Source organism: Oncorhynchus kisutch, linkage group LG19 (assembly GCF_002021735.2).
Source record: "Oncorhynchus kisutch isolate 150728-3 linkage group LG19, Okis_V2, whole genome shotgun sequence".
In the NCBI taxonomy this organism is placed as follows: Eukaryota; Metazoa; Chordata; class Actinopteri; order Salmoniformes; family Salmonidae; genus Oncorhynchus; species Oncorhynchus kisutch.
Window position 1 is genome coordinate 10,076,046 of NC_034192.2, and position 20,711 is coordinate 10,096,756.

At 46.0% G+C, this 20,711-nt stretch overlaps 2 protein-coding genes across 3 annotated transcripts in view; both read right to left on the minus strand.

Moving 5' to 3' along the window:
• Nucleotides 1-1,664: 1,664 nt before the first annotated feature.
• On the minus strand, nucleotides 1,665-8,854 carry LOC109864575 (transmembrane protease serine 9). 2 transcript variants are annotated; one of them, XM_020452423.2, is made up of 13 exons: nucleotides 8,664-8,853; nucleotides 8,454-8,555; nucleotides 4,662-4,845; nucleotides 4,499-4,574; nucleotides 4,210-4,399; nucleotides 3,891-4,030; nucleotides 3,620-3,773; nucleotides 3,499-3,537; nucleotides 3,094-3,313; nucleotides 2,622-2,779; nucleotides 2,365-2,463; nucleotides 2,042-2,178; nucleotides 1,665-1,873 (listed from the first exon to the last, which is right to left on the minus strand). In XM_020452423.2, exons 1-13 carry the CDS (start codon nucleotides 8,722-8,724, stop codon nucleotides 1,709-1,711), a joined length of 1,725 nt encoding a protein of 574 aa, XP_020308012.1. In that variant the 5' UTR covers nucleotides 8,725-8,853; the 3' UTR covers nucleotides 1,665-1,708. The 2 variants fall into 2 exon arrangements, 1 of the variants encoding a protein (XP_020308012.1); XR_004204353.1 differs by having other exon boundaries at nucleotides 1,666-1,873; nucleotides 2,042-2,173; nucleotides 8,664-8,854.
• Nucleotides 8,855-9,014: 160 nt separating this feature from the next.
• Nucleotides 9,015-20,711, minus strand: part of LOC109864585 (protein O-mannosyl-transferase TMTC1-like) — a 101,282-nt gene continuing 89,585 nt past the window's right edge. Inside the window, exons 14-19 of the mRNA XM_031797759.1 lie at nucleotides 16,777-16,912; nucleotides 16,450-16,594; nucleotides 16,012-16,149; nucleotides 12,505-12,627; nucleotides 10,341-10,418; nucleotides 9,015-10,195 (exon numbers count right to left, since the gene is read on the minus strand). Coding sequence (XP_031653619.1) covers nucleotides 10,073-10,195; nucleotides 10,341-10,418; nucleotides 12,505-12,627; nucleotides 16,012-16,149; nucleotides 16,450-16,594; nucleotides 16,777-16,912 — 743 coding nt within the window. The 3' untranslated portion in view covers nucleotides 9,015-10,072. The remainder of the gene's footprint in view (nucleotides 10,196-10,340; nucleotides 10,419-12,504; nucleotides 12,628-16,011; nucleotides 16,150-16,449; nucleotides 16,595-16,776; nucleotides 16,913-20,711) is intronic.

Genomic DNA, 20,711 nt, shown 5'->3' on the forward strand with positions numbered 1-20,711 from the left:
AGAGATTTACACAGTTATCAAAACATCCTGCCATGGTAAGCCTACATGAAACACAGCCCTTATTTTAAGTGTTTCTAAAATCCCCTATGGGAAAACATAATGGTGGGAAAACAATTGGAACCATTTCCTTGTTTGACCACTAGGTTTTATGGGTATTATGACTCATACTGTGGTACTCTATAGAGCTGCCAGCTTGCAGTCCTAAAACCTGGAAATAAATGAAGTGATCTGTGAAAAATGAATGGGGAATGAACAGGGTTTTGGAAAACACACAAAAAAAAGGTCTGAAGTTAACACAGGCGTAGGCTTCTGTGAGCGCACCGGCACCACCACCTATCTCCATTTTGAAGTAGTCAATGTACTACTTCTTTGTTGAGTTGGTAAACAACCTGAAAGGGCAGTGTGTTTGAACAGGTATAAAGCCTTGGTTGGCGATTTGCTGCCACCTGCAGTTATGGAATGTTTTCAAAGTATAATTCATTGACTGATTCCCTGATGACCTGGTTGGAATATGATTCTTCCTTAACCCATAGCAAGTCACACTCAGTTGACTACTTCAAAATGGGGAAAGTCCTCTACAGCACTGCCAATTCTAGAACAAGCTTTTGGGCGCTAGTGTCCTCTATACAACTCTATGATCGAACCCTCATTTGAAAAACAAATCAATAATGAAATTTGTGTCAGGTCTTTAGTTACTGTAGCGTACAAACATGGTCTTCATTCAAATAAATAATGTGGGTAAATTATATTTCCCATGGGTTTTTCCCAGGTCAACCCAAGGCTCCTGACATTTTAAGCAGTGCAGCTCCTGTTTGAATGATACATGAGCATTATCTTAGTGGCACTGGCAGTTTTACCAAGCATGCCATTGACTTTTATAGGATGCCTAATATTGACAGTGATAAAAAAAAAAAATCTTGCATAAGATTATAGGCCAGATAAACAGAGCAGGATGCTGAACGTTATGAAAGTTGCACCCCCCCCCCTCTCAATTTGTCGGGGCATGGACACAAGGTGTTGAACGCGTTCCACAGGGATGCTGACCCATGTTGACTCCAATGCCTCCCACAGTTGTGTCAAGTAAGCTGGATGTCCTTTGGGTGGTGGACCAGTCTTGATACACATAACGGATGCGCGTGAAACTCAGCAGCGTTGCAATTCTTGACACAAACCGGTGCGCCTGGCACCTACCACACTGTTCAAAGGTGCTTAAATCTTTGGTCTTGCCCGTTCACCCTCTGAATGGCACCCGTACACAAGCCAATCCTTCTTTAACCTGTCTCCTCCCCTTCATCTACACTGATTGGTGGATGTAACAAGAGACATCCGTAAGAGATCACGTCGTTCACCTGGTCAGTCGGTCCTGGAACGAGCAAGTGTTCCTAATGTACAGTCAGTGTACATTCCTACCCCCTTTAAAAAAAAAATCCATGTTATATTTGAATGTATACAATCACATATTGTATACAATCACAATATATTTCAGTGTAAACTAAAGAAAAATACAAAAGAAAATTCAACATCTTTGACAAATCCTATGAAGACCAAAATACAGTGTACAACAGTCAGCTTGACTTGTGCGTCACATCCCTCTAAACATCTAATTGTGATTGCATTACACACTGTGTGCCTTTGCCTTACTAAAGTCTCAAGATGAACACCGGATCAAAAAGAGTCATTGTTTATTCCATTATACTGTGAAACAAAGTCAGATGTCAGTGGTTATATTTGTGATCCAGGAATGATAAGCTGATAGTCGGGAGAAGACTGCTGGTGTGCTGATGTCACAGCTCGGGCTGCCCCATGTGACCACCCCAAAGAGGAAAAAGACCCCATTTATTTTCTGGCAGAGGAGTGGAGCACCAGAGTCCCCCTATATATAGGGAAGAAAGACTTGATATTTGAAAACATGATAAATTACACTAGAGTTAAAACAAGGTTGTGAAAGTTTGTACTGTACGTTCAAAACCATTCATTGATTCAAAACATAACCCAGGTCTTCATGAGTACAACATTGAGTTAACAGTCCCACTGTACATACCATGCAGGAGACAGAGCCGGCTGGGTCTGTACACAGCTGAGTGTCCGTAATGAGATCCTCTCCCCAGCTCTCGCTACAAGTGCTCCTGTTGACCAGACCCAGCCTGGCCTGGTGCAGGATGGCGCTGCCAACCTTCGCTAGGGGGAGACAGCACATGAGATGATATAATTTATAATAGAGAAGGATGCTGCCTATTTATGAGAAAGACCGATGAAACACTGGATCTAGGAGGCCGAGTCCCTCCAGTTCCTTGTGGTAAACTGGCCACCAAACGTACTCGAGAATTTATAGTCGTGAATGTAGAGTCATGTTGCTGTACATACGTGCAGAGTTGCTGGATCCCCAGCCTGTTGTCACACAGGACCAGCTGTCATCCAGCTTCACATCCTCATGTGGGAGGCACACCGGAGACACGGTGTCATCTAGGGACATATCAGAGAAGACCACCAGAATAAGCATCCTAGATATGTCACATGCTTTAATTGGCCTGCAAGCCAAGTTTACAGTCCTGTAAACCAGTCAAGCAAAAACAAAACAATCAGTGAGCTAAAGTAACCCATTCTGGAGGAGTATTTGATACCAAATCGAGCTGGAACACTGAGCTTGATGAGTGTGAGGTCAGAGGTCGGAGGGAAGGTTCCGTCATGGGGGTGGTTGAACACCTCGTCCACCGGGATGGTCTGGGCAGCCATGAACCTCAGGTCGTGACATCCCAGCACCACCGTGTCAACTGTAGGTCTGAAAGAGGAGAATAGACAGGCACTGTGTGTGAAATAGGACTGGTGAACAAGAACTACAGTAGCTGACCTACCCTCACTGACATTCCAAGGGCTGTTTGAGAGCACAATACTGAGTGTGAGGAAAGAACGTGAAGGTGGGTGTACGAGTCCACTGAATGAGTGAAGCATCACGACAGAGATAGAAAGTGATATTCAAAGAAAATGAACAATGGTGTAGAGGTTATATTACAGACGACAGTGCGTGTCCCCTGTGTAGAGGTTATATTACAGACAGTGCGTGTCCCCTGTGTCGGTACTTGGTGACTGACTCACTTGCAGCGGCAGTGTTGCGGTGCCAGGACCCAGTGGTGGTGGATCAGGGTCCCGCTGCAGTAATGTCTCCCTTTGGACTGCAGACTGACCTGCCAGGGCCAGGAGTTGGGGCACGCCTCTGTCACACTCCCTACCCGCACCTCACCCTCCAAGGTCGCATACAACCACGCTGGGCGGGAGTCCAGCCGGCAGGTCAATATCTTACTCTGACCACAACTCTCTGGGAGACAGGAAGAGGGTACAAGAGGGTTAGGGGTCAAACTGAATATGATCTTCAGTTTTGATAACACACTGTTTTGATTAACAAAATACAATTTGATGTGCTGGCAGTAAGATGAAAATTAAATCAGATATTCATTTCCTGTAAAAGATTATTTCAGGTAGTTAAATAATTCAGTGACCTACCTTCAGTCACAGTAATACCACCAGACATAGATGTTTCACCTGTTAAAAATAAAAGATTGTGCTTAAGAAGTGCTTAAAAACTAAGTATTTCTCTAGCGTTGGTCTCCAAGGGTGTCCTTACCTTGAATTAATTCATTTATCCAGTCTAGGTAGACCTGTACTTTAGTATAGACGCCAGGCCTCCGGGCTCTACCACAGCCCACTCCCCAGCTGACCACTCCAGCCAACTCATACCTGGACCCTGTGTAGCAGGACAGAGGCCCACCCGAGTCACCCTGCAAGAACAAACACGTCATAAGACGAAGAAAACAGAACAGACTTTTTATATTAAAATAGAATACAACCGAAGGTATTAAATACATGAAGGCATTGTCAGAGTTAAAGGTCACTACCTGACAGGCGTCTACGCCTCCTTCAGGGTCTCCAGCACAGAACATGGTGGGCTGAACAACACCAAGGTAGAACTTGTTACAGTCCTCTGGGGATAGGCAGGTCACATTGACCTCCTGGAGTCTGTTGGCACGAGGCCCATCTGAGAGTAGAAGAGTAGGAAGAAAGACACGAAGAGGGGAAAACAAGTAACAGGACCCTCCTCACTGTGAATGATCAATTATGTTGTCAGTTATGACCCCAGAAAGGAACACCTGACCTTTTTAATAAAAGAGATGAAGGCAACTTAGCTTCAAAAAGAAAAATAGGAAATCTACTGACTCTCTCTGGTGGTACCCCAGCCGGTCACTGTGCATTGCTTTTTGGGTTCGATTGGCCTCATCCATATGTCTATGGGTCTCACACACTGGTTGAACATCAGCGGGGTCTTCAGCTTCACCAGGGCAATGTCATGCATCTTTGTCATGCGGTTGTAATCCTTGTGGGTGACTATTTTAGAGACCCCAACCAACTGAAAGCCAAAATAAAATGTGCGCCCTAACAGTTAAACGCAGAAGAGGAACACAGAAGAGGAATATGTTTAGATGACTTGAACTGTAGTCCGTCCCACCTGTTGACATTCTTCATCAGGATTCTCAAGGTCGTGTTTTCCCGCCATCACAGTCCAGAAATCCACTTTGTTATACCTGTAAAACACCATCCATTATTACTTTTATTTCTCTAGCTACACATCCATTTGATTGATTGTTACTTGAACTTCCAGAACTACTCACTGCTTGAAGCAGTGTGTGGCAGTGAGAACCCACTGAGGGGCGATGATGGACCCACCACAGGCTGGCATGGTGGTAAAGCGTAAGGATACCTGCCATGGCCAGGAGTGGGCCCAGGCCTCCACACCACCAATGATCCTCACCTCCATCTCCTGCTCTGGCATGAAGGACCGAACCCCTGCCAGATCTGCAACAAAGCTCCCAGAGGTTACAGGTTTCTTTATGGCTGTGCAGGGACAGGTTTCTCACTACATCAGGAAATGTGTGGGGGGCCTTAGTTTTAAGTAGCTTAGTATAGCAGTGCATGTCTAGTCTTGCCAGTAGGGCTGATACTACCAGTGTTTGTGTATATCATTGTGAGCATTACATAGATTCTGACCCTATGCTTGTTTCGTGCCCGAGACAGATCATGCCGGCTCCGGTCTTAATCTAAACAGGAAACGTGTCCGACCTAAGCGCAGCTGTAAGCAAGGGTCGGAATCTATTCTGGCTACATGACATACTACTTCACTATCTGATCAGCTTCTAGAGGTCAAAGTAAAACATTGTACTGAGCAACATTTTTGGGACGTAGAGCAGCTTTAATAGCAGGTAGATTGTCGCTTCCATCAATGGAATTGTCTGCATCATTTCAAAACGTGTGTGTTTTTTCTTTTAAAAATATATTTCCCCTCAACCCCTCCCCTAATTGGAGTAAACTAATGGACAACACTTAGGCTTCTACATACATTTTACATGAGTTTTATTTATTAGTGGGACTAAAACAAGAACTATCAAATCAACAAAAAAAGAAGCTTCCTCACTGTCAACTGCATTTATTTTCAGCAAACTTAATGCGTGTAAATATTTGTATGATCATAAGATTGAAAAATTGAACAAGTTCCACAGATATGTGGGGGGGGGGGGCACCAGATGCATTAAGTACTGCGGTGCATCCCCTCCTCATGGACTACACCAGATTTGCCAGTTCTTGCTGTGAGATGTTACCCCCACTCTTCCACCAAGGCACCTGCAAGTTCCCAGACATTTCTGGGGGGGAAATGACCCTAGCCCGCAACCTCTGATCCAACAGTTCCCAGACATGCTCAATGGGATTGAGATCTGGGCTCGTCACTGGCCATGGCAGAACAATGACATTCCTGTCTTGCAGGAAATCATGCACAGAACGAGCAGTATGGCTGGTGGCATTGTCATGCTGGAGTGTCATGTCAGGATGAGCCTGCAGGAAGGGTACAACATGAGGGAGTAGGATGTCTCCCCTATAACGCATAGCGTTGAGATTGCCTGCAATGACAAGCTCAGTCCGTTGACGCCATTACACGCCGCCCCAGACCATGACGGACCCTCCACCTCCAAAAATCGATCCCACTCCAGAGTACAGGCCTCGGTGTAACGCTCATTCCCACGACGATAAAAGCAAATCCGACCATCACCCCAGGTGAGCCAAAACTGCGACTCGTCAGTGAAGAGCACTTTTTTCCAATCCTGTCTGGTCCAGCGACGGTGGGTTTGTGCCCATAGACGACGTTGTTACCAGTGATGTCTGGTGAGGACCTGCCTTACAACAGATCTACAAGCCCTCAGTCCAGCCTCTCTCAGGCTATTGCAGATAGTCTGAGCACTGATGGAGGGATTGTAACTTGGGCATTTGTTGCCATCCTGTACCTGTCCTGCAGGTGTGATGTTCGGATGTACCGATCCTGTGCAGGTGTTGTTACATGTGGTCTGCCACTGCGAGGACGATCAGCTGTCCGTCCTGTCTCCCTGTAGCGCTGTCTTAGGTGTCACACAGTACGGACATTGCAATTTATTGCCCTGGCCACATCTGCAGTCATCATGCCTAAGGCATGTTCATGCAGATGAGCAGGGACCCTGGGTATCTTTCTTTTGGTGTTTTTCAGAGTCAGTAGAAAGGCCTCTAGTGTCTTAAGTTCGTACAACTGACCTTAATTGCCTACCGTCTAAGCTGTTAGTGTCTTAACGATCTTTCCACAGGGGCATGTTCATGGTTCATTGAACAAGCATGGGAAACAGTGTTTAAACCCTTTACAATGAAGCTCTGTGAAGTTATTTGGATTTTTATGAATTATCTATGAAAGACAGGGTCCTGAAAATGGGACGTTTTGTTTTTTTGCTGAGTTTATATAAATTCCAGTCATACTTGATCAAAAACCTATTTCAAGTCAACTATTAATGTCAGCCCTGGTGTCCCAGATTTTTCATAGTGTTCTATTGTTTCCAGGACTTCTTATATCATCTGCAATGCATCGTCCATGTTGAAAAAAAAAAAAAGTCTGATTAGGATGAATAATATCCAACAATTACATGTGCTATGCATTTAGCATCACAACACTTTAGTGTAAGGGGCCTCCAATGTTTTAATGGTCTGGAGATTTATATGTAACACTTGGGTCCTCTGAGTATAGCAAAAAAAGGTTGAGTACCTCGACTGGTTTAATAAGTTTCTCCCCTGTAAAGCCATACCTCTAACTTCAGTTAGTGAAGAGGGAGACAAACGAAAACATATGCTTAAAGTACTTTGCTTCTTCCTTCAAAATATTGTTTGGTGAAGCATGGGTGACTCATGTAGCAAGTTTCAGTAGACTATTTTTGGTAGCACTTCTATGCTGAGAAAACACAAATTTGGTGCATATTCCCCCAGATTGCTTAATTTTGTAGAATATATTACACTTGATCTCTTGAATGTTCACCATTTATTTTCTCTAACTTATTCTGTGCCTCTATGTTACAGTTTACTGCCATCTGTACTGTTAGTCCCATTTCCTTTGTTAATATGAACTTTTGGATCTAAATTTCATTTCTTTTAAAGATTGGTATTGAATTGCTTGGCCTCTAAAGGCACATTTAAAAGTTTCCCATACAATGAGATCTGCTGTACATTATGTCGGAAAAAGTCTTAGATTGTTTTTAACCAGGACAGAATAAGTTATCATCCAATAGGCTTTGATTACAGTTCCAATATCCTCGCCCACGTGGAAATTCTGTAAGAGTAATGTATATGCCAATTATTTGACGGTCTGGCCGCATTCTATCGTTTGATGCCAGCGAGAATGACATGTGGTCAAGAAGACTAGCTTGATTGAACCTCCCAAGTATATCTCACTAGCTCGAGAGATTTAGGCCTCCATATATGCACTAGTTTCAATATATCAATGAAATGCACGATTTCCTTAAGTGTATGAGGGTGACAGTTTGTCGTGCGACTTACTTTATGGTCCATTGAAGTATTTAAAAACGTATTATAATCTCCCACCATAATAGTAAAGTATTGTATTGCTTGTAGGCTTGATCAATTATATATTTTCAAATTAGCGTGGATCATCATCTGCTAAGATTAATGGGCCAATCCATTTAAGGTCCCAAAAAATAAATTATCTACCTGGCGGAACTGTTTGGACAATTTGAATATCCACCCACCGTAGCTTTTTCCCACACAACTTCATCAGAAATTGTTGAACAGTTCCCTGTTAACAATATTTTTGCCAGGTAAATATTGATCGTCTTTTTATACTATCTGCTAAGCCATTACAATAACTGGCTATACGCATTTCCCCATGAGATACAAATTTAAATTATATTTATCATAGGTTAGTAAACTTACCATTAAAAATGTACCATAATAATTGAGTGTCCGTATAGTTGTACCATGATATTGGCATTGCTCCTAAGTAAACCTCCAATTGTTCTCCACTATTCCCCCCGATCCTTTATAAAGAGCAGTGCCAACGCCCTCAACGCGATTATTTTATATTCACTGTTAAACGTTTTCCATACCATCAAAATGAAAACCACTGGAGAGAGTTGCATTTTCCTCTTCTGTTCCGTTCAATGCACTGGTTTCAGGGTTACTTACAATCGCATTCTGGTTATGTAGATCTGAAAGAGAAGTAAACAAATATATACACAAATCACAGAAGGTTCACCATTCACTCAATCAAGTCACTGGCAACAAAACTAGAATGAAAATCAATGTATTGGCCTTACCGTGCTGGAATCCAAGCCTCAACAGAGACAGATATACAACTAGAAAAACACACATTTTCATCCAAAGTGCATTAAAAAGTTGATTGGGTTAAAACTGATGGCCCAATCGGAATAAAAATGGCACAGGGGTAAATGCCACAAAGACACTTGACAACGTGCCTTTCTACTTTCAAGCACTCATCAGCTCTCCCACGCTGCACCTGCTACCGTCCCCTAATTAGAGTCATTGACATGTAATGTACCCACTGGGCCAGATGAGGGCAGTATACACCCATTTCATATGACTTTATCCCATTCCCAATAATAGGGCAACTTATATTTATCAGACACCTCATCACGCACCGACACCAGTTAATAAAACATATATTTATTTGTATGGTGCAAATCAATCTCAGTCATTGCACTAGTCAGTTCATCTTTATCCTATTTGTACATTCCACATAAAATATTCATTCACAATCATCATAGCAACATCAACAGCAACAAATAATACACAGCGTCAGAAATGTTGAGCGGATCAGAGGGTCAGTGTTAGGCCTTAGGGGGAGTCTACAGACACTAGCTTACTTGTACTTGTGGAAGGCTACATTGAGCGTTGCTTGCTTCTCAGAGGCTCTGCCATAGCTTGAGGTTAAAAGCACATGTTGTCAATGTGCTCACAGAGCACACTGATACCTTGTCTAATAGTCTTATCACAGAGCTTATGTATCCCAGACAAGCTCATGCAAAGGGTTTGCAGGGGCCACGTTTGAGTCAAGGCAAGCCCAAACCTACGCATGGATATACAGTGACTTCAGAAAACTATCCTTCATTTTGGCAAAATGTCATTTGTCTTCCAGCTAGAACGATATTGTTGGAGCTTTTAATGTGAACATGACACCCAATTCAAAATCTGAACATGGGTTTACTTATGGTTTTGCTCATAAGCAGAGATGAGGGTAGTGATCACAGATTTAGAGCCTAAAACAGGATTTAACATGAAATTAAATAGGAAAACAAATAAAATTAAACAAAACCTTTTAAAAAGCAGATCAGTTAGTTTGAAGCGTTTTCAGGCTGGGCGATGTGTGGAGCTCGTGGTACTGTTTTAAAGAGTTCCGGAGATCTGATCCAGTCCGCTCCTGCTTGAAGTGCTGCTGGCTGAATCTCCATCTCCACTCCTTAGGGTCCTCTCTCCATCTGCTTCCCCCAGAATGTGACTCAAATCACAGGCTTAACCAGCCTCATGCTCCCCTGGAAGCTCCATCACCCCCAGTCTGTTTCCATACCCTGCAACCCTGTCATGTTCACCATAATCTCACATCATCAACCAGGTAGGTTGATTTAAGAACCAGGTCAGTACTGTTGGGGCATCCAGGGTCCTTGGACTCCAACTCATGCCCAGGATAGTGCTGTGTCTCTGGGTTAGTCTAGGCCCCGGTCAACCTCCTCTCCAGACGGTCCAGCTTGGCCAGGTTCTCCTTCAGCAGCTTGGAGCCAGGGGTTAGGATCAGGGCCCTCTGGTAGTACTGCCTGGCTGCTGCATAGTCCCCCTGCAGTGGATCAAATACAGACATTTATCAGCTCTCATCCTATGCCATATATGCTTGATATGCAATTTCGGTATAATCAAAGACTTGATGGCTTGTAAATGGCGTTTGACTCATGCAAACTAACTCTACTGTGTTGTCGTAGTACCTTGATATGCTGAATTCCTCCCATGTTCATCCAAGCCTGCGATTGGTCAGGTTTTAGTTCCACTACCAGCTTGTAGCTCTGTAATGAAGACCACGCACACCTTAATATAAAGTAGTTACAACCAACGATCACTAGGTGGCAGTAGGGTTCTTATGCTCGGACTTTAAAGTGAATATGGAGGGAGAAAAGTTTACTTAGAAGATTACTGAAACTTGAATCAACTCAACATGTTTTATGACTTTGAATTCAAAACAGCCTGAAACAATAGATTATGCTATCAAAATACAGCAAGCAGACATTGGATCCACTTCAATATTGTCAACCACCACACCCGAAGGCCGCATGATCTCAGTTGGCCCTTTTGTGCCTTTCTTAGAAGGGGAACAACACCCAAACAAGAGCTGGAGACCTGGCGCCCGGCCAAGCCCTGCTGAGAGAGTCAGAACTCTAGAGTTTATCTCCGAAAGTAACCCTGAGAATAAACTGTTCAACCTAGCAGGCCTTTGTTGACTTCCTGAACTGAAGAAAGAGGGAGAGATGGAGGGAGGGAAAGGGAGTGAGAGAGTGGAAAGACAGAGAGACTTGCTTTGTAAGAAACGAGAGAGAGAGATTGTGAGTGAGTGAGTGAGTGAGTGAGTGGAAAGAGAGACCTGCTATTTAAGCAGACAGAGAACAGCACAAGAGGAAAAAACGAAAGAAAGATGTAGGGAAGAGAAATAAGTTTATTTTAGGCCACACACTCTGTCTTGTTGGAAGTGTGGTTGGGGGAAAATGGGCTTATTTGTTGATGCAGATAGTGGAGGAGATGGTGCTATTTTAGCGACAGAATCAGCGCGTTTTCAGGGGGGAAAAGATCAAGGCAGAGAAAGGCCTGGAATGCTGTTTGATGTGATTTTATTTGCAGACTTTGTATCTCTTCTCTCTCTCAAGTGTGTCTACTTGAACAGGAGAAGAAAGCACCCGGCGCTTAGAAGATCCACAGGCGCCCTTGAAACCCCTGCAGATAATATACTGCATGTAGGAGATGCAAATCTTGTTGTTTTTAGGGAATATGCCTCAAAATATGTTCTATTCTTTATTCATAATTGTTTTTGGGGAGGTTGGGATATATGAGCCAATTAGTGGTCTTGTTTTGTAACAGGTAAAGTTTGAGGTTATAGGAGGTTCTAAAGTTATTCACCGAGGTGAACGGAGAGAAAAGACAAGAGAAGGTGGATAAGGTGGATCTCTTTTTTTCTCTCTCTCTGAGGACCTGAGCCCTAGGACCATGCCCCAGGACTACCTGACATGATGACTCCTTGCTGTCCCCAGTCCATCTGACCGTGCTGCTGCTCCAGTTTCAACTGTTCTGCCTTATTATTATACGACCATGCTGGTCATTTATGAACATTTGAACATCTTGGCCATGTTCTGTTATAATCTCCACCCGGCACATCCAGAAGAGGACTGGCCACCCCACATAGCCTGGTTCCTCTCTAGGTTTCTTCCTAGGTTTTGGCCTTTCTAGGGAGTTTTTCCTAGCCACCGTGCTTCTACACCTGCATTGCTTGCTGTTTGGGGTTTTAGGCTGGGTTTCTGTACAGCACTTTGAGATATCAGCTGATGTACGAAGGGCTATATAAATAAATGTGATTTGATTTGATTTGATAATAAAGGCAAGAGAGGGGTACGAAGGTGAGGAGGGAGAGAGAGGGGTACGACGGTGAGGAGGGAGAGAGAGAGGTGCGACGGTGAGGAGGGGAGAGAGGGGTACGACGGTGAGGAGGGAGAGAGAGGGGTACGACGGTGAGGAGGGAGAGAGGGGTACGACGGTGAGGAGGGAGAGAGCAGTGCGACGGTGAGGAGGGAGAGAGAGGGGTACGACGGTGAGGAGGGAGAGAGAGGGGTGCGACGGTGAGGAGGGAGAGAGGGTGCGACGGTGAGGAGGGAGAGAGAAGGGTACGACGGTGAGGAGGGAGAGAGGGGTATGACGGTGAGGAGGGAGAGAGAGGGGTACGACGGCGAGGAAGGAGAGAGAGGAGGGTGTTAGGCAGGAGACAACGTTAATTAGGTAGAGGTTGGAGAGTTAGTGGATGAGGAGAGAGGGAGTCTGAGGGAGAAGAGGGAGCAGATGGAGAAAAGTTTGCAGAGTAATGAGGGTGTGTGTGTGTGTCCCCTCCTGTACCTCGAAGGCTCTGTCCAGCTGGTTCATCTCTCTGAGCTGGTTGCCCTTGGAGAAGTGAAGCTCTGCCCTGACAGACATGTCTATAGGGTTCTGCAGTAGGGCCTTGTCTAGAGCATCCAGAGCCTGGAGGAAGAGGAGATAATTAGTAGACATAGGGATAGACTTCCATGGATATTTTACCTTTATTTAAGTAGGCAAGTAATTTAAGAACAAATTCTTATTTTCAATGATTAACTGCCTGTTCAGGGGCAGAACAACAGATTTGTACCTTGTCAGCTCGGGGGTTTGAACTTGCAACCTTCCGGTTGCTAGTCCAACGCTCTAACCACTAGGCTACCCTGCGAGGTTCTGCTACACAAATATACAAATTGATGGAAAGTGGTGTTGGGGAAAAAACAATGTACTGAAAACAATGTACTGAGCTAATATGAAAATGGCTTTTTACGAAATTATCATACGACAGATCACGTATTCACCCTGCACACCCTAATTGACAAACAAACAAACCAAAACAAAGGCAAAGTCTTCTCATTCTTTGTTGATTTAAAAAAAGCCTTCGACTCAATTTGGCATGAGGGTCTGCTATACAAATGGATGGAAGTGGTGTTGGGGGAAAAATATACGACATTATAAAATACATGTACACAAACAACAAGTGTGTGGTTAAAATGGGAAAAAAACACATATTTCTTCCCACAGGGCCATGGGGTGAGACAGGGATGCAGCTTAAGCCCCCCCCTCTTCAACATATATATCAACGAATTGGCGAGGGCACTAGAACAGTCTGCAGCATCCGGCCTCACCCTACTAGAGTCTGATGTCAAATGTCTACTGTTTGCTGATGATCTGGTGCTTCTGTCACCAACCAAGGAGGGCCTACAGCAGCATCTAGAGCTTCTGCACAGATTCTGCCAGACCTGGGCCCTGACAGTAAATCTCAGTAAAAAAAAAGGTCCAGTCGTCAGGACCACAAATATAAATTCCATCTAGACACTGTTGCCCTAGAGCACACAGAAAAACTAAACATACCTTGGCCTTAACATCAGCGCCACAGGTAACTTCCACAAAACTGTGAACGATCTGAGACACAAAGCAAGAAGGGCCTTCTATGTCATCAAAAGGAACATAAATTCGACATACCAAATAGGATCTGGCTAAAAATACTTGAATCGGTTAAAGAACCCATTGCCCTTTTATGGTTGTGAGGTCTGGGGTCCGCTCACCAACCAAGAATTCACTAAATGGGACAAACACCAAATTGAGACTCTGCATGCAGAATTCTGCAAAAATATCCTCAGTGTACAACGTAAAACACCAAATAATGCATGTAGAGCAGAATTAGCCCGATACCCACTAATTATCAGAATCCAGAAATTAGCCGCTAAATTCTACAACCACCTAAAATGAAGCGATTCCCAATCCTTCCATAACAAAGCCATCACCTACAGAGAGATGAACCTGGAGAAGAGTCTCCTAAGCAAGCTGGTCCTGGGGCTCTGTTCACAAACCCACCCCACAGAGCCCGAGGGCAGCAACATAACTAGACCCAACCAAATCATGAGACAACAAACCCGATTTTGATAAACTCCCATATCTACTGGGTGAGATACCACAGTGTCCCATCACAGCAGCAAGATTTGTGACCTGTTGCCACAAGAAAAGGGCAACCAGTGAAGAACAAACACCATTGTAAATACAACCCATGTTTATGTTTATTTATTTTCCCTTTTGTACTTTAACCATTTGCACATTGTTACAACACTGTATATATACATAATAGGACATTTGAAACATCTTTATTCTTTTGGAACTTCTGTGAGTGTAATGTTTACTGTTCGTTTTAATATTTTATTTCACTGTTGTATATTATCTACTTCACTTGCTTAGGTGATGTTAACATGTGATGAAATATGAGACATTTGAAAGGGAAAGAAAAGAACGAAGAAGAGAGGTGGGAATTTTATGTCATTTACTTTTGCCTCTGGGAGAGAAAAGTCTCATCCTTGAGATGACATAAATATCATCAATCGCTTTTATTTTCCCTTCCCTTTGACAGAGATAAAAAATAAAACATGTATAAACCCCCCATTAAGGGGATATCGAGATAGTGAAGCTAACAGATCTGGAAGCGTAGGAATATCCTTGGTGGGTTAGTATGTAGACACTGGACAGAAACACACTCAGACAATCAAAAGGGAGGATGGTGTGAAATCCGGTCTTCTGTCTGAGACAGAGAAGTTAAACTTCCTCTAGACCAGCCTTTCTAAAGCCCAGGTCCGTGGACCGCCGCCAGTCTATAGAGAAAGGCCTGAGTAATCCCTACTGATTACACTGGATTCATCTCAATCTACTAAATATGGCCCTTAGTTCATAGAACCATGGTTACGCGAGTAACCTCCGAGCTCCGATAAATGCGCTTGTGACGAACAGAGCTCTTTCTTTTTTTCTCCCTCCAAGTTGGCCTCTAACTTTTGAACGGTTGTAGTTACTAGATACGACTCTCAGGGAACACGGATGTGCCTGCTGTTTCCCTCTACGGGGGTCACAAGCTGCGCAGGACACGTTGGAACGCACACAATCCCATTTGAAAGCAATGCAGGTCTTCTTCCCAATACCTTTCTCAAGCATTTCAGTGACGACATACCATAAATCCTTTAGATTGAAATGTGTCCTCCCTGATTTAACATATCTTAGAGCTTTATCATGTTTATTGAGACAAAGGCAGTAAGGCCAAATGTAAAGCCATTATTATGAGCCGTCCTCCCCTCAGCAGCCTCCACTGCTGTGAGGGTAGTAGATATAATAGAGAAAATGCATAGAAAAATTGGTGTTCTGAATAAAAAAGCGATTGTCAATATTTTTATACCCAAGCGGCCCCCAGAGGAAAAAGGCCTTATCTCGCCGTTCCCTGCTTCTCTAGTCAGCCCCCCACATAACCTCTGTGTTGTTTTTGGAAGAAAATACTATTTTTAGCAGCGAGTCTAAATCTCGAATGGCACCCTATTCCGTATAAGTAGTGCACTACACAGGGATTGGAGTGCCCTTTGGGACACAGAGATTACATCCATTCTGTTTGAGTTTCTACAGATGGGCCCCCAGAGACGGAGGGATGGAATGAAGGATGGAATGAGGGATGGCGGAGAAGGAGAATGTAATGAGATGGAGAGATGAGGTGAATGAAGTAAAGGATAGACGATCAGTGTGAACAGATGGGGATGTGATCCCGTGAGACTCGGAGGAGACAGAATCTAGATGTGATGGGTTTCCATGGTAACCACTGTTTCCGCGGCGATCACTGTCGCTGACCCTGAGGTGATATGGATTGTTCTGTTTTTCTTGACGGTCTCTTCTTATTCTTTCTCAGTCCCGTCCTTTCTTTCAAAGGCAGACACCACAGACCCAGCAACACACACACACACACACACACACACACACACACACACACACACACACACACACACACACACACACACACACACACACACGTGCACACACACACGCACACACCTCTGTGTAGTTGCCTCGTTTGCTGTAGATGGCAGACAGTAGGCGGTAACACTCGATGCAGCTCCCCTGCTTAGATATGATGCCCAGAGTCATCTTCTCTGCTTCTTTAGAGCGGCCTGCCATGGCTAACACTTGTGCCTGTATAGAGGTAGAGGTAGAGGGAGAGGGAGTGGGAGTGGGAGTGGGAGAGGGAGAGGGAGAGGGAGAGGGAGAGGGAGAGGGAGAGGGAGAGGGAGAGGGAGAGGGAGAGGGAGGGCTATTCAGAGCCAGACATCTGTTGGTGCTGTCCTGGTATGACTGCAGCATGTGGTATGACTGCAGCATGTGGTATGACTGCAGCATGTGGTATGACTGCAGCATGTGGTATGACTGCAGCATGTGGTATGACTGCAGCATGCCTGCATGTGTGTATGCCTGTGTGTGTGTGTTGTGCCTCACCAGAGCCAGCCAGATATCGGTGCTGTCTGGCTGAAGCGTAGCCGCTTCGCGGTACACCTGCAGAGCCTCCTCATAGCGTCCTGTGTTGTAGTACAGCGCCCCTAGTGGCGTCAGGATGTCCACCTTCCTCGTCACCTGCAGGGCCCTGGGGTCAAAGGTCAGGGAGAGGTCAATGGAAGGTCAACAAGAGGTCATGCAAGGTCCCACAGGACAGCTCCATCCATGACACTCTTCTCTGGACAATGGGCACATGGCTAGTGTTGCTCTCGTTTGACTTGTGAATCTCTCCCATATTCCCAAATTGGTTGTCAACTCTTAATAACTCACTTTTTGTACCAAGACTCCGCCTCCTTGTTCTCATTGGAGGAGCGAAGGAGGCGGCCCAAGTTTACCATGGCGACGTAGTGCGTCGGCTTGAGACGCACGGCATGCTGGTAGTGGGCTGCCGCCAGCGCGCCTTCTCCTGATGAGAGAAGAGTGAGAGAAAGAAAGAGAAACAGAGAGAGAGAGAGAGAGAGAGAGAGAGAGAGAGAGAGAGAGAGAGAGAGAGAGAGAGAGAGAGAGACAGACAGACAGACAGAGAAACAGAGAGAGAGAGAGAGAGAGAGAGAGGAACATCATGGCCCGGTCCTAGATGACTTTGTAGAGTGGTGTGAGGAATCACACTTGGTCCTCAATACCAACAAGACCAAAGAGATGTGCATAGACTTCAGGAAGCGTACAACACCTACCTCTGCAATATCTATCAGAGGCCAGAATATAGAAATTGTAGAGGAATACAAATATCTGGGTGTCCTTTTGGACAATAAGCTTCAGTGGAGTAAATGTACAGACCTGATCCACAAAAAGAGCCAACAGAGACTGTACTTTCTAAAACAGTTGGGTTATTTTTATATAGACTCTACTATACTGACTCAAATCTTTCATTGAGAGTATTTTAACCTTTTGTATTGTTTGTTGGTTTGGCAATGCCACTGTCATTGGATTATCACCACTGGATTATCACCACAGCAAGCAAGGTACTTGGAGTCACACAGACGGGCCTGGATGAGATCTTTAAGGTCAGGGCCCTCCGCAAGGCTCACAAAATCATTTTAGACCCAAGTCACCCGCTGTACCTGGACACAGGTATAGGGCACCCCTCAGCAGGAAAAACAGAACGAGACAATCATTGTGCCAGGTGTGATATCCCTCCTAAATAGCTCGGGCGAATGTTCCCATTGACTCCGTAAGGCCAGCAGGCGAATGTTCCCATTGACTCCGTAAGGCCAGCAGGCGAATGTTCCCATTGACTCCGTAAGGCCAGCAGGCGAATGTTCCCATTGACTCCGTAAGGCCAGCAGGTGAATGTTCCCATTGACACCGTAAGGCCAGCAGGCGAATGTTCCCATTGACTCCGTAAGGCCAGCAGGCGAATGTTCCCATTGACTCAGTAAGGCCAGCAGGCGAATGTTCCCATTGACTCCGTAAGGCCAGCAGGCGAATGTTCCCATTGACTCCGTAAGGCCAGCAGGCGAATGTTCCCATTGACTCCGTAAGGCCAGCAGGCGAATGTTCCCATTGACTCCGTAAGGCCAGCAGGCGAATGTTCCCATTGACTCCGTAAGGCCAGCAGGCGAATGTTCCCATTGACTCCGTAAGGCCAGCAGGCGAATGTTCCCATTGACTCCGTAAGGCCAGCAGGCGATTGTTCCCATTGACTCTGTAAGGCAAGCAGGCGAATGTTCCCATTGACTCCGTAAGGCCAGCAGGCGAATGTTCCCATTGACTCCGTAAGGCCAGCAGGCGAATGTTCCCATTGACTCCGTAAGGCCAGCAGGCGAATGTTCCCATTGACTTCGTAAGGCCAGCAGGCGAATGTTCCCATTGACTCCGTAAGGCCAGCAGGTGAATGTTCCCATTGACTCCGTAAGGCCAGCAGGCGAATGTTCCCATTGACTCCGTAAGGCCAGCAGGTGAATGTTCCCATTGACTCCGTAAGGCCAGCAGGTGAATGTTCCCATTGACTCCGTAAGGCCAGCAGGTGAATGTTCCCATTGACTCCGTAAGGCCAGCAGGCGAATGTTCCCATTGACTCCGTAAGGCCAGCAGGCGAATGTTCCCATTGACTCCGTAAGGCCAGCAGGCGACTGTTCCCATTGACTCTGTAAGGCCAGCAGGTGAATGTTCCCATTGACTCTGTAAGGCCAGCAGGCGAATGTTCCCATTGACTCCGTAAGGCCAGCAGGCGAATGTTCCCATTGACTCCGTAAGGCCAGCATGCAAGTTTTACCATTGACTCCGTAAGGCCAGCAGGCGACCTTTTCCCATTGACTCCGTAAGGCCAGCAGGCGAATGTTCCCATTGACTCCGTAAGGCCAGCAGGCGACTGTTCCCATTGACTCCGTAAGGCCAGCAGGCGACTGTTCCCATTGACTCCGTAAGGCCAGCAGGCAAATGTTCCCATTGACTCCGTAAGGCCAGCAGGCGAATGTTCCCATTGACTCCGTAAGGCCAGCAGGCGAATGTTCCCATTGACTCCGTAAGGCCAGCAGGCGAATGTTCCCATTGACTCCGTAAGGCCAGCAGGTGAATGTTCCCATTGACTCCGTAAGGCCAGCAGGTGAATGTTCCCATTGACTCCGTAAGGCCAGCAGGCGACTGTTCCCATTGACTCCGTAAGGCCAGCAGGCGAATGTTCCCATTGACTCCGTAAGGCCAGCAGGCGAATGTTCCCATTGACTCCGTAAGGCCAGCAGGTGAATGTTCCCATTGACTCCGTAAGGCCAGCAGGTGAATGTTCCCATTGACTCCGTAAGGCCAGCAGGCGAATGTTCCCATTGACTCCGTAAGGCCAGCAGGTGAATGTTCCCATTTACTCCGTAAGGCCAGCAGGCGACTGTTCCCATTGACTCCATAAGGCCAGCAGGCGAATGTTCCCATTGACTCCGTAAGGCCAGCAGGCGAATATTCCCATTGACTCCGTAAGGCCAGCAGGCGACTGTTCCCATTGACTCCGTAAGGCCAGCAGGTGAATGTTCCCATTGACTCCGTAAGGCCAGCAGGTGAATGTTCCCATTGACTCCGTAAGGCCAGCAGGCGAATGTTCCCATTGACTCCGTAAGGCCAGCAGGCGACTGTTCCCATTGACTCCGTAAGGCCAGCAGGTGAATGTTCCCATTGACTCCGTAAGGCCAGCAGGTGAATGTTCGCATTGACTCCGTAAGGCCAGCAGGTGAATGTTCCCATTGACTCCGTAAGGCCAGCAGGCGACTGTTCCCATTGACTCCGTAAGGCCAGCAGGCGAATGTTCCCATTGACTCCGTAAGGCCAGCAGGTGAATGTTCCCATTGACTCCGTAAGGCCAGCAGGCGAATGTTCCCATTGACTCCGTAAGGCCAGCAGGCGAATGTTCCCATTGACTCCGTAAGGCCAGCAGGCGAATGTTCCCATTGACTCCGTAAGGCCAGCAGGTGAATGTTCCCATTGACTCCGTAAGGCCAGCAGGTGAATGTTCCCATTGACTCCGTAAGGCCAGCAGGCAAATGTTCCCATTGACTACGTAAGGCCAGCAGGCGAATGTTCCCATTGACTCCGTAAGGCCAGCAGGTGAATGTTCCCATTGACTCCGTAAGGCCAGCAGGTGAATGTTCCCATTGACTCCGTAAGGCCAGCAGGTGAATGTTCCCATTGACTCCGTAAGGCCAGCAGGTGAATGTTCCCATTGACTCCGTAAGGCCAGCAGGCGAATGTTCCCATTGACTCCGTAAGGCCAGCAGGTGAATGTTCCCATTGACTCCGTAAGGCCAGCAGGCGAATGTTCCCATTGACTCCGTAAGGCCAGCAGGTGAATGTTCCCATTGACTCCGTAAGGCCAGCAGGTGAATGTTCCCATTGACTCTGTAAGGCCAGCAGGCGAATGTTCCCATTGACTCCGTAAGGCCAGCAGGTGAATGTTCCCATTGACTCCATAAGGCCAGCAGGTGAATGTTCCCATTGACTCCATAAGGCCAGCAGGTGAATGTTCCCATTGACTCCATAAGGCCAGCAGGTGAATGTTCCCATTGACTCCATAAGGCCAGCAGGTGAATGTTCCCATTGACTCCATAAGGCCAGCAGGTGAATGTTCCCATTGACTCCATAAGGCCAGCAGGTGAATGTTCCCATTGACTCCGTAAGGCCAGCAGGTGAATGTTCCCATTGACTCCATAAGGCCAGCAGGTGAATGTTCCCATTGACTCCATAAGGCCAGCAGGTGAATGTTCCCATTGACTCCATAAGGC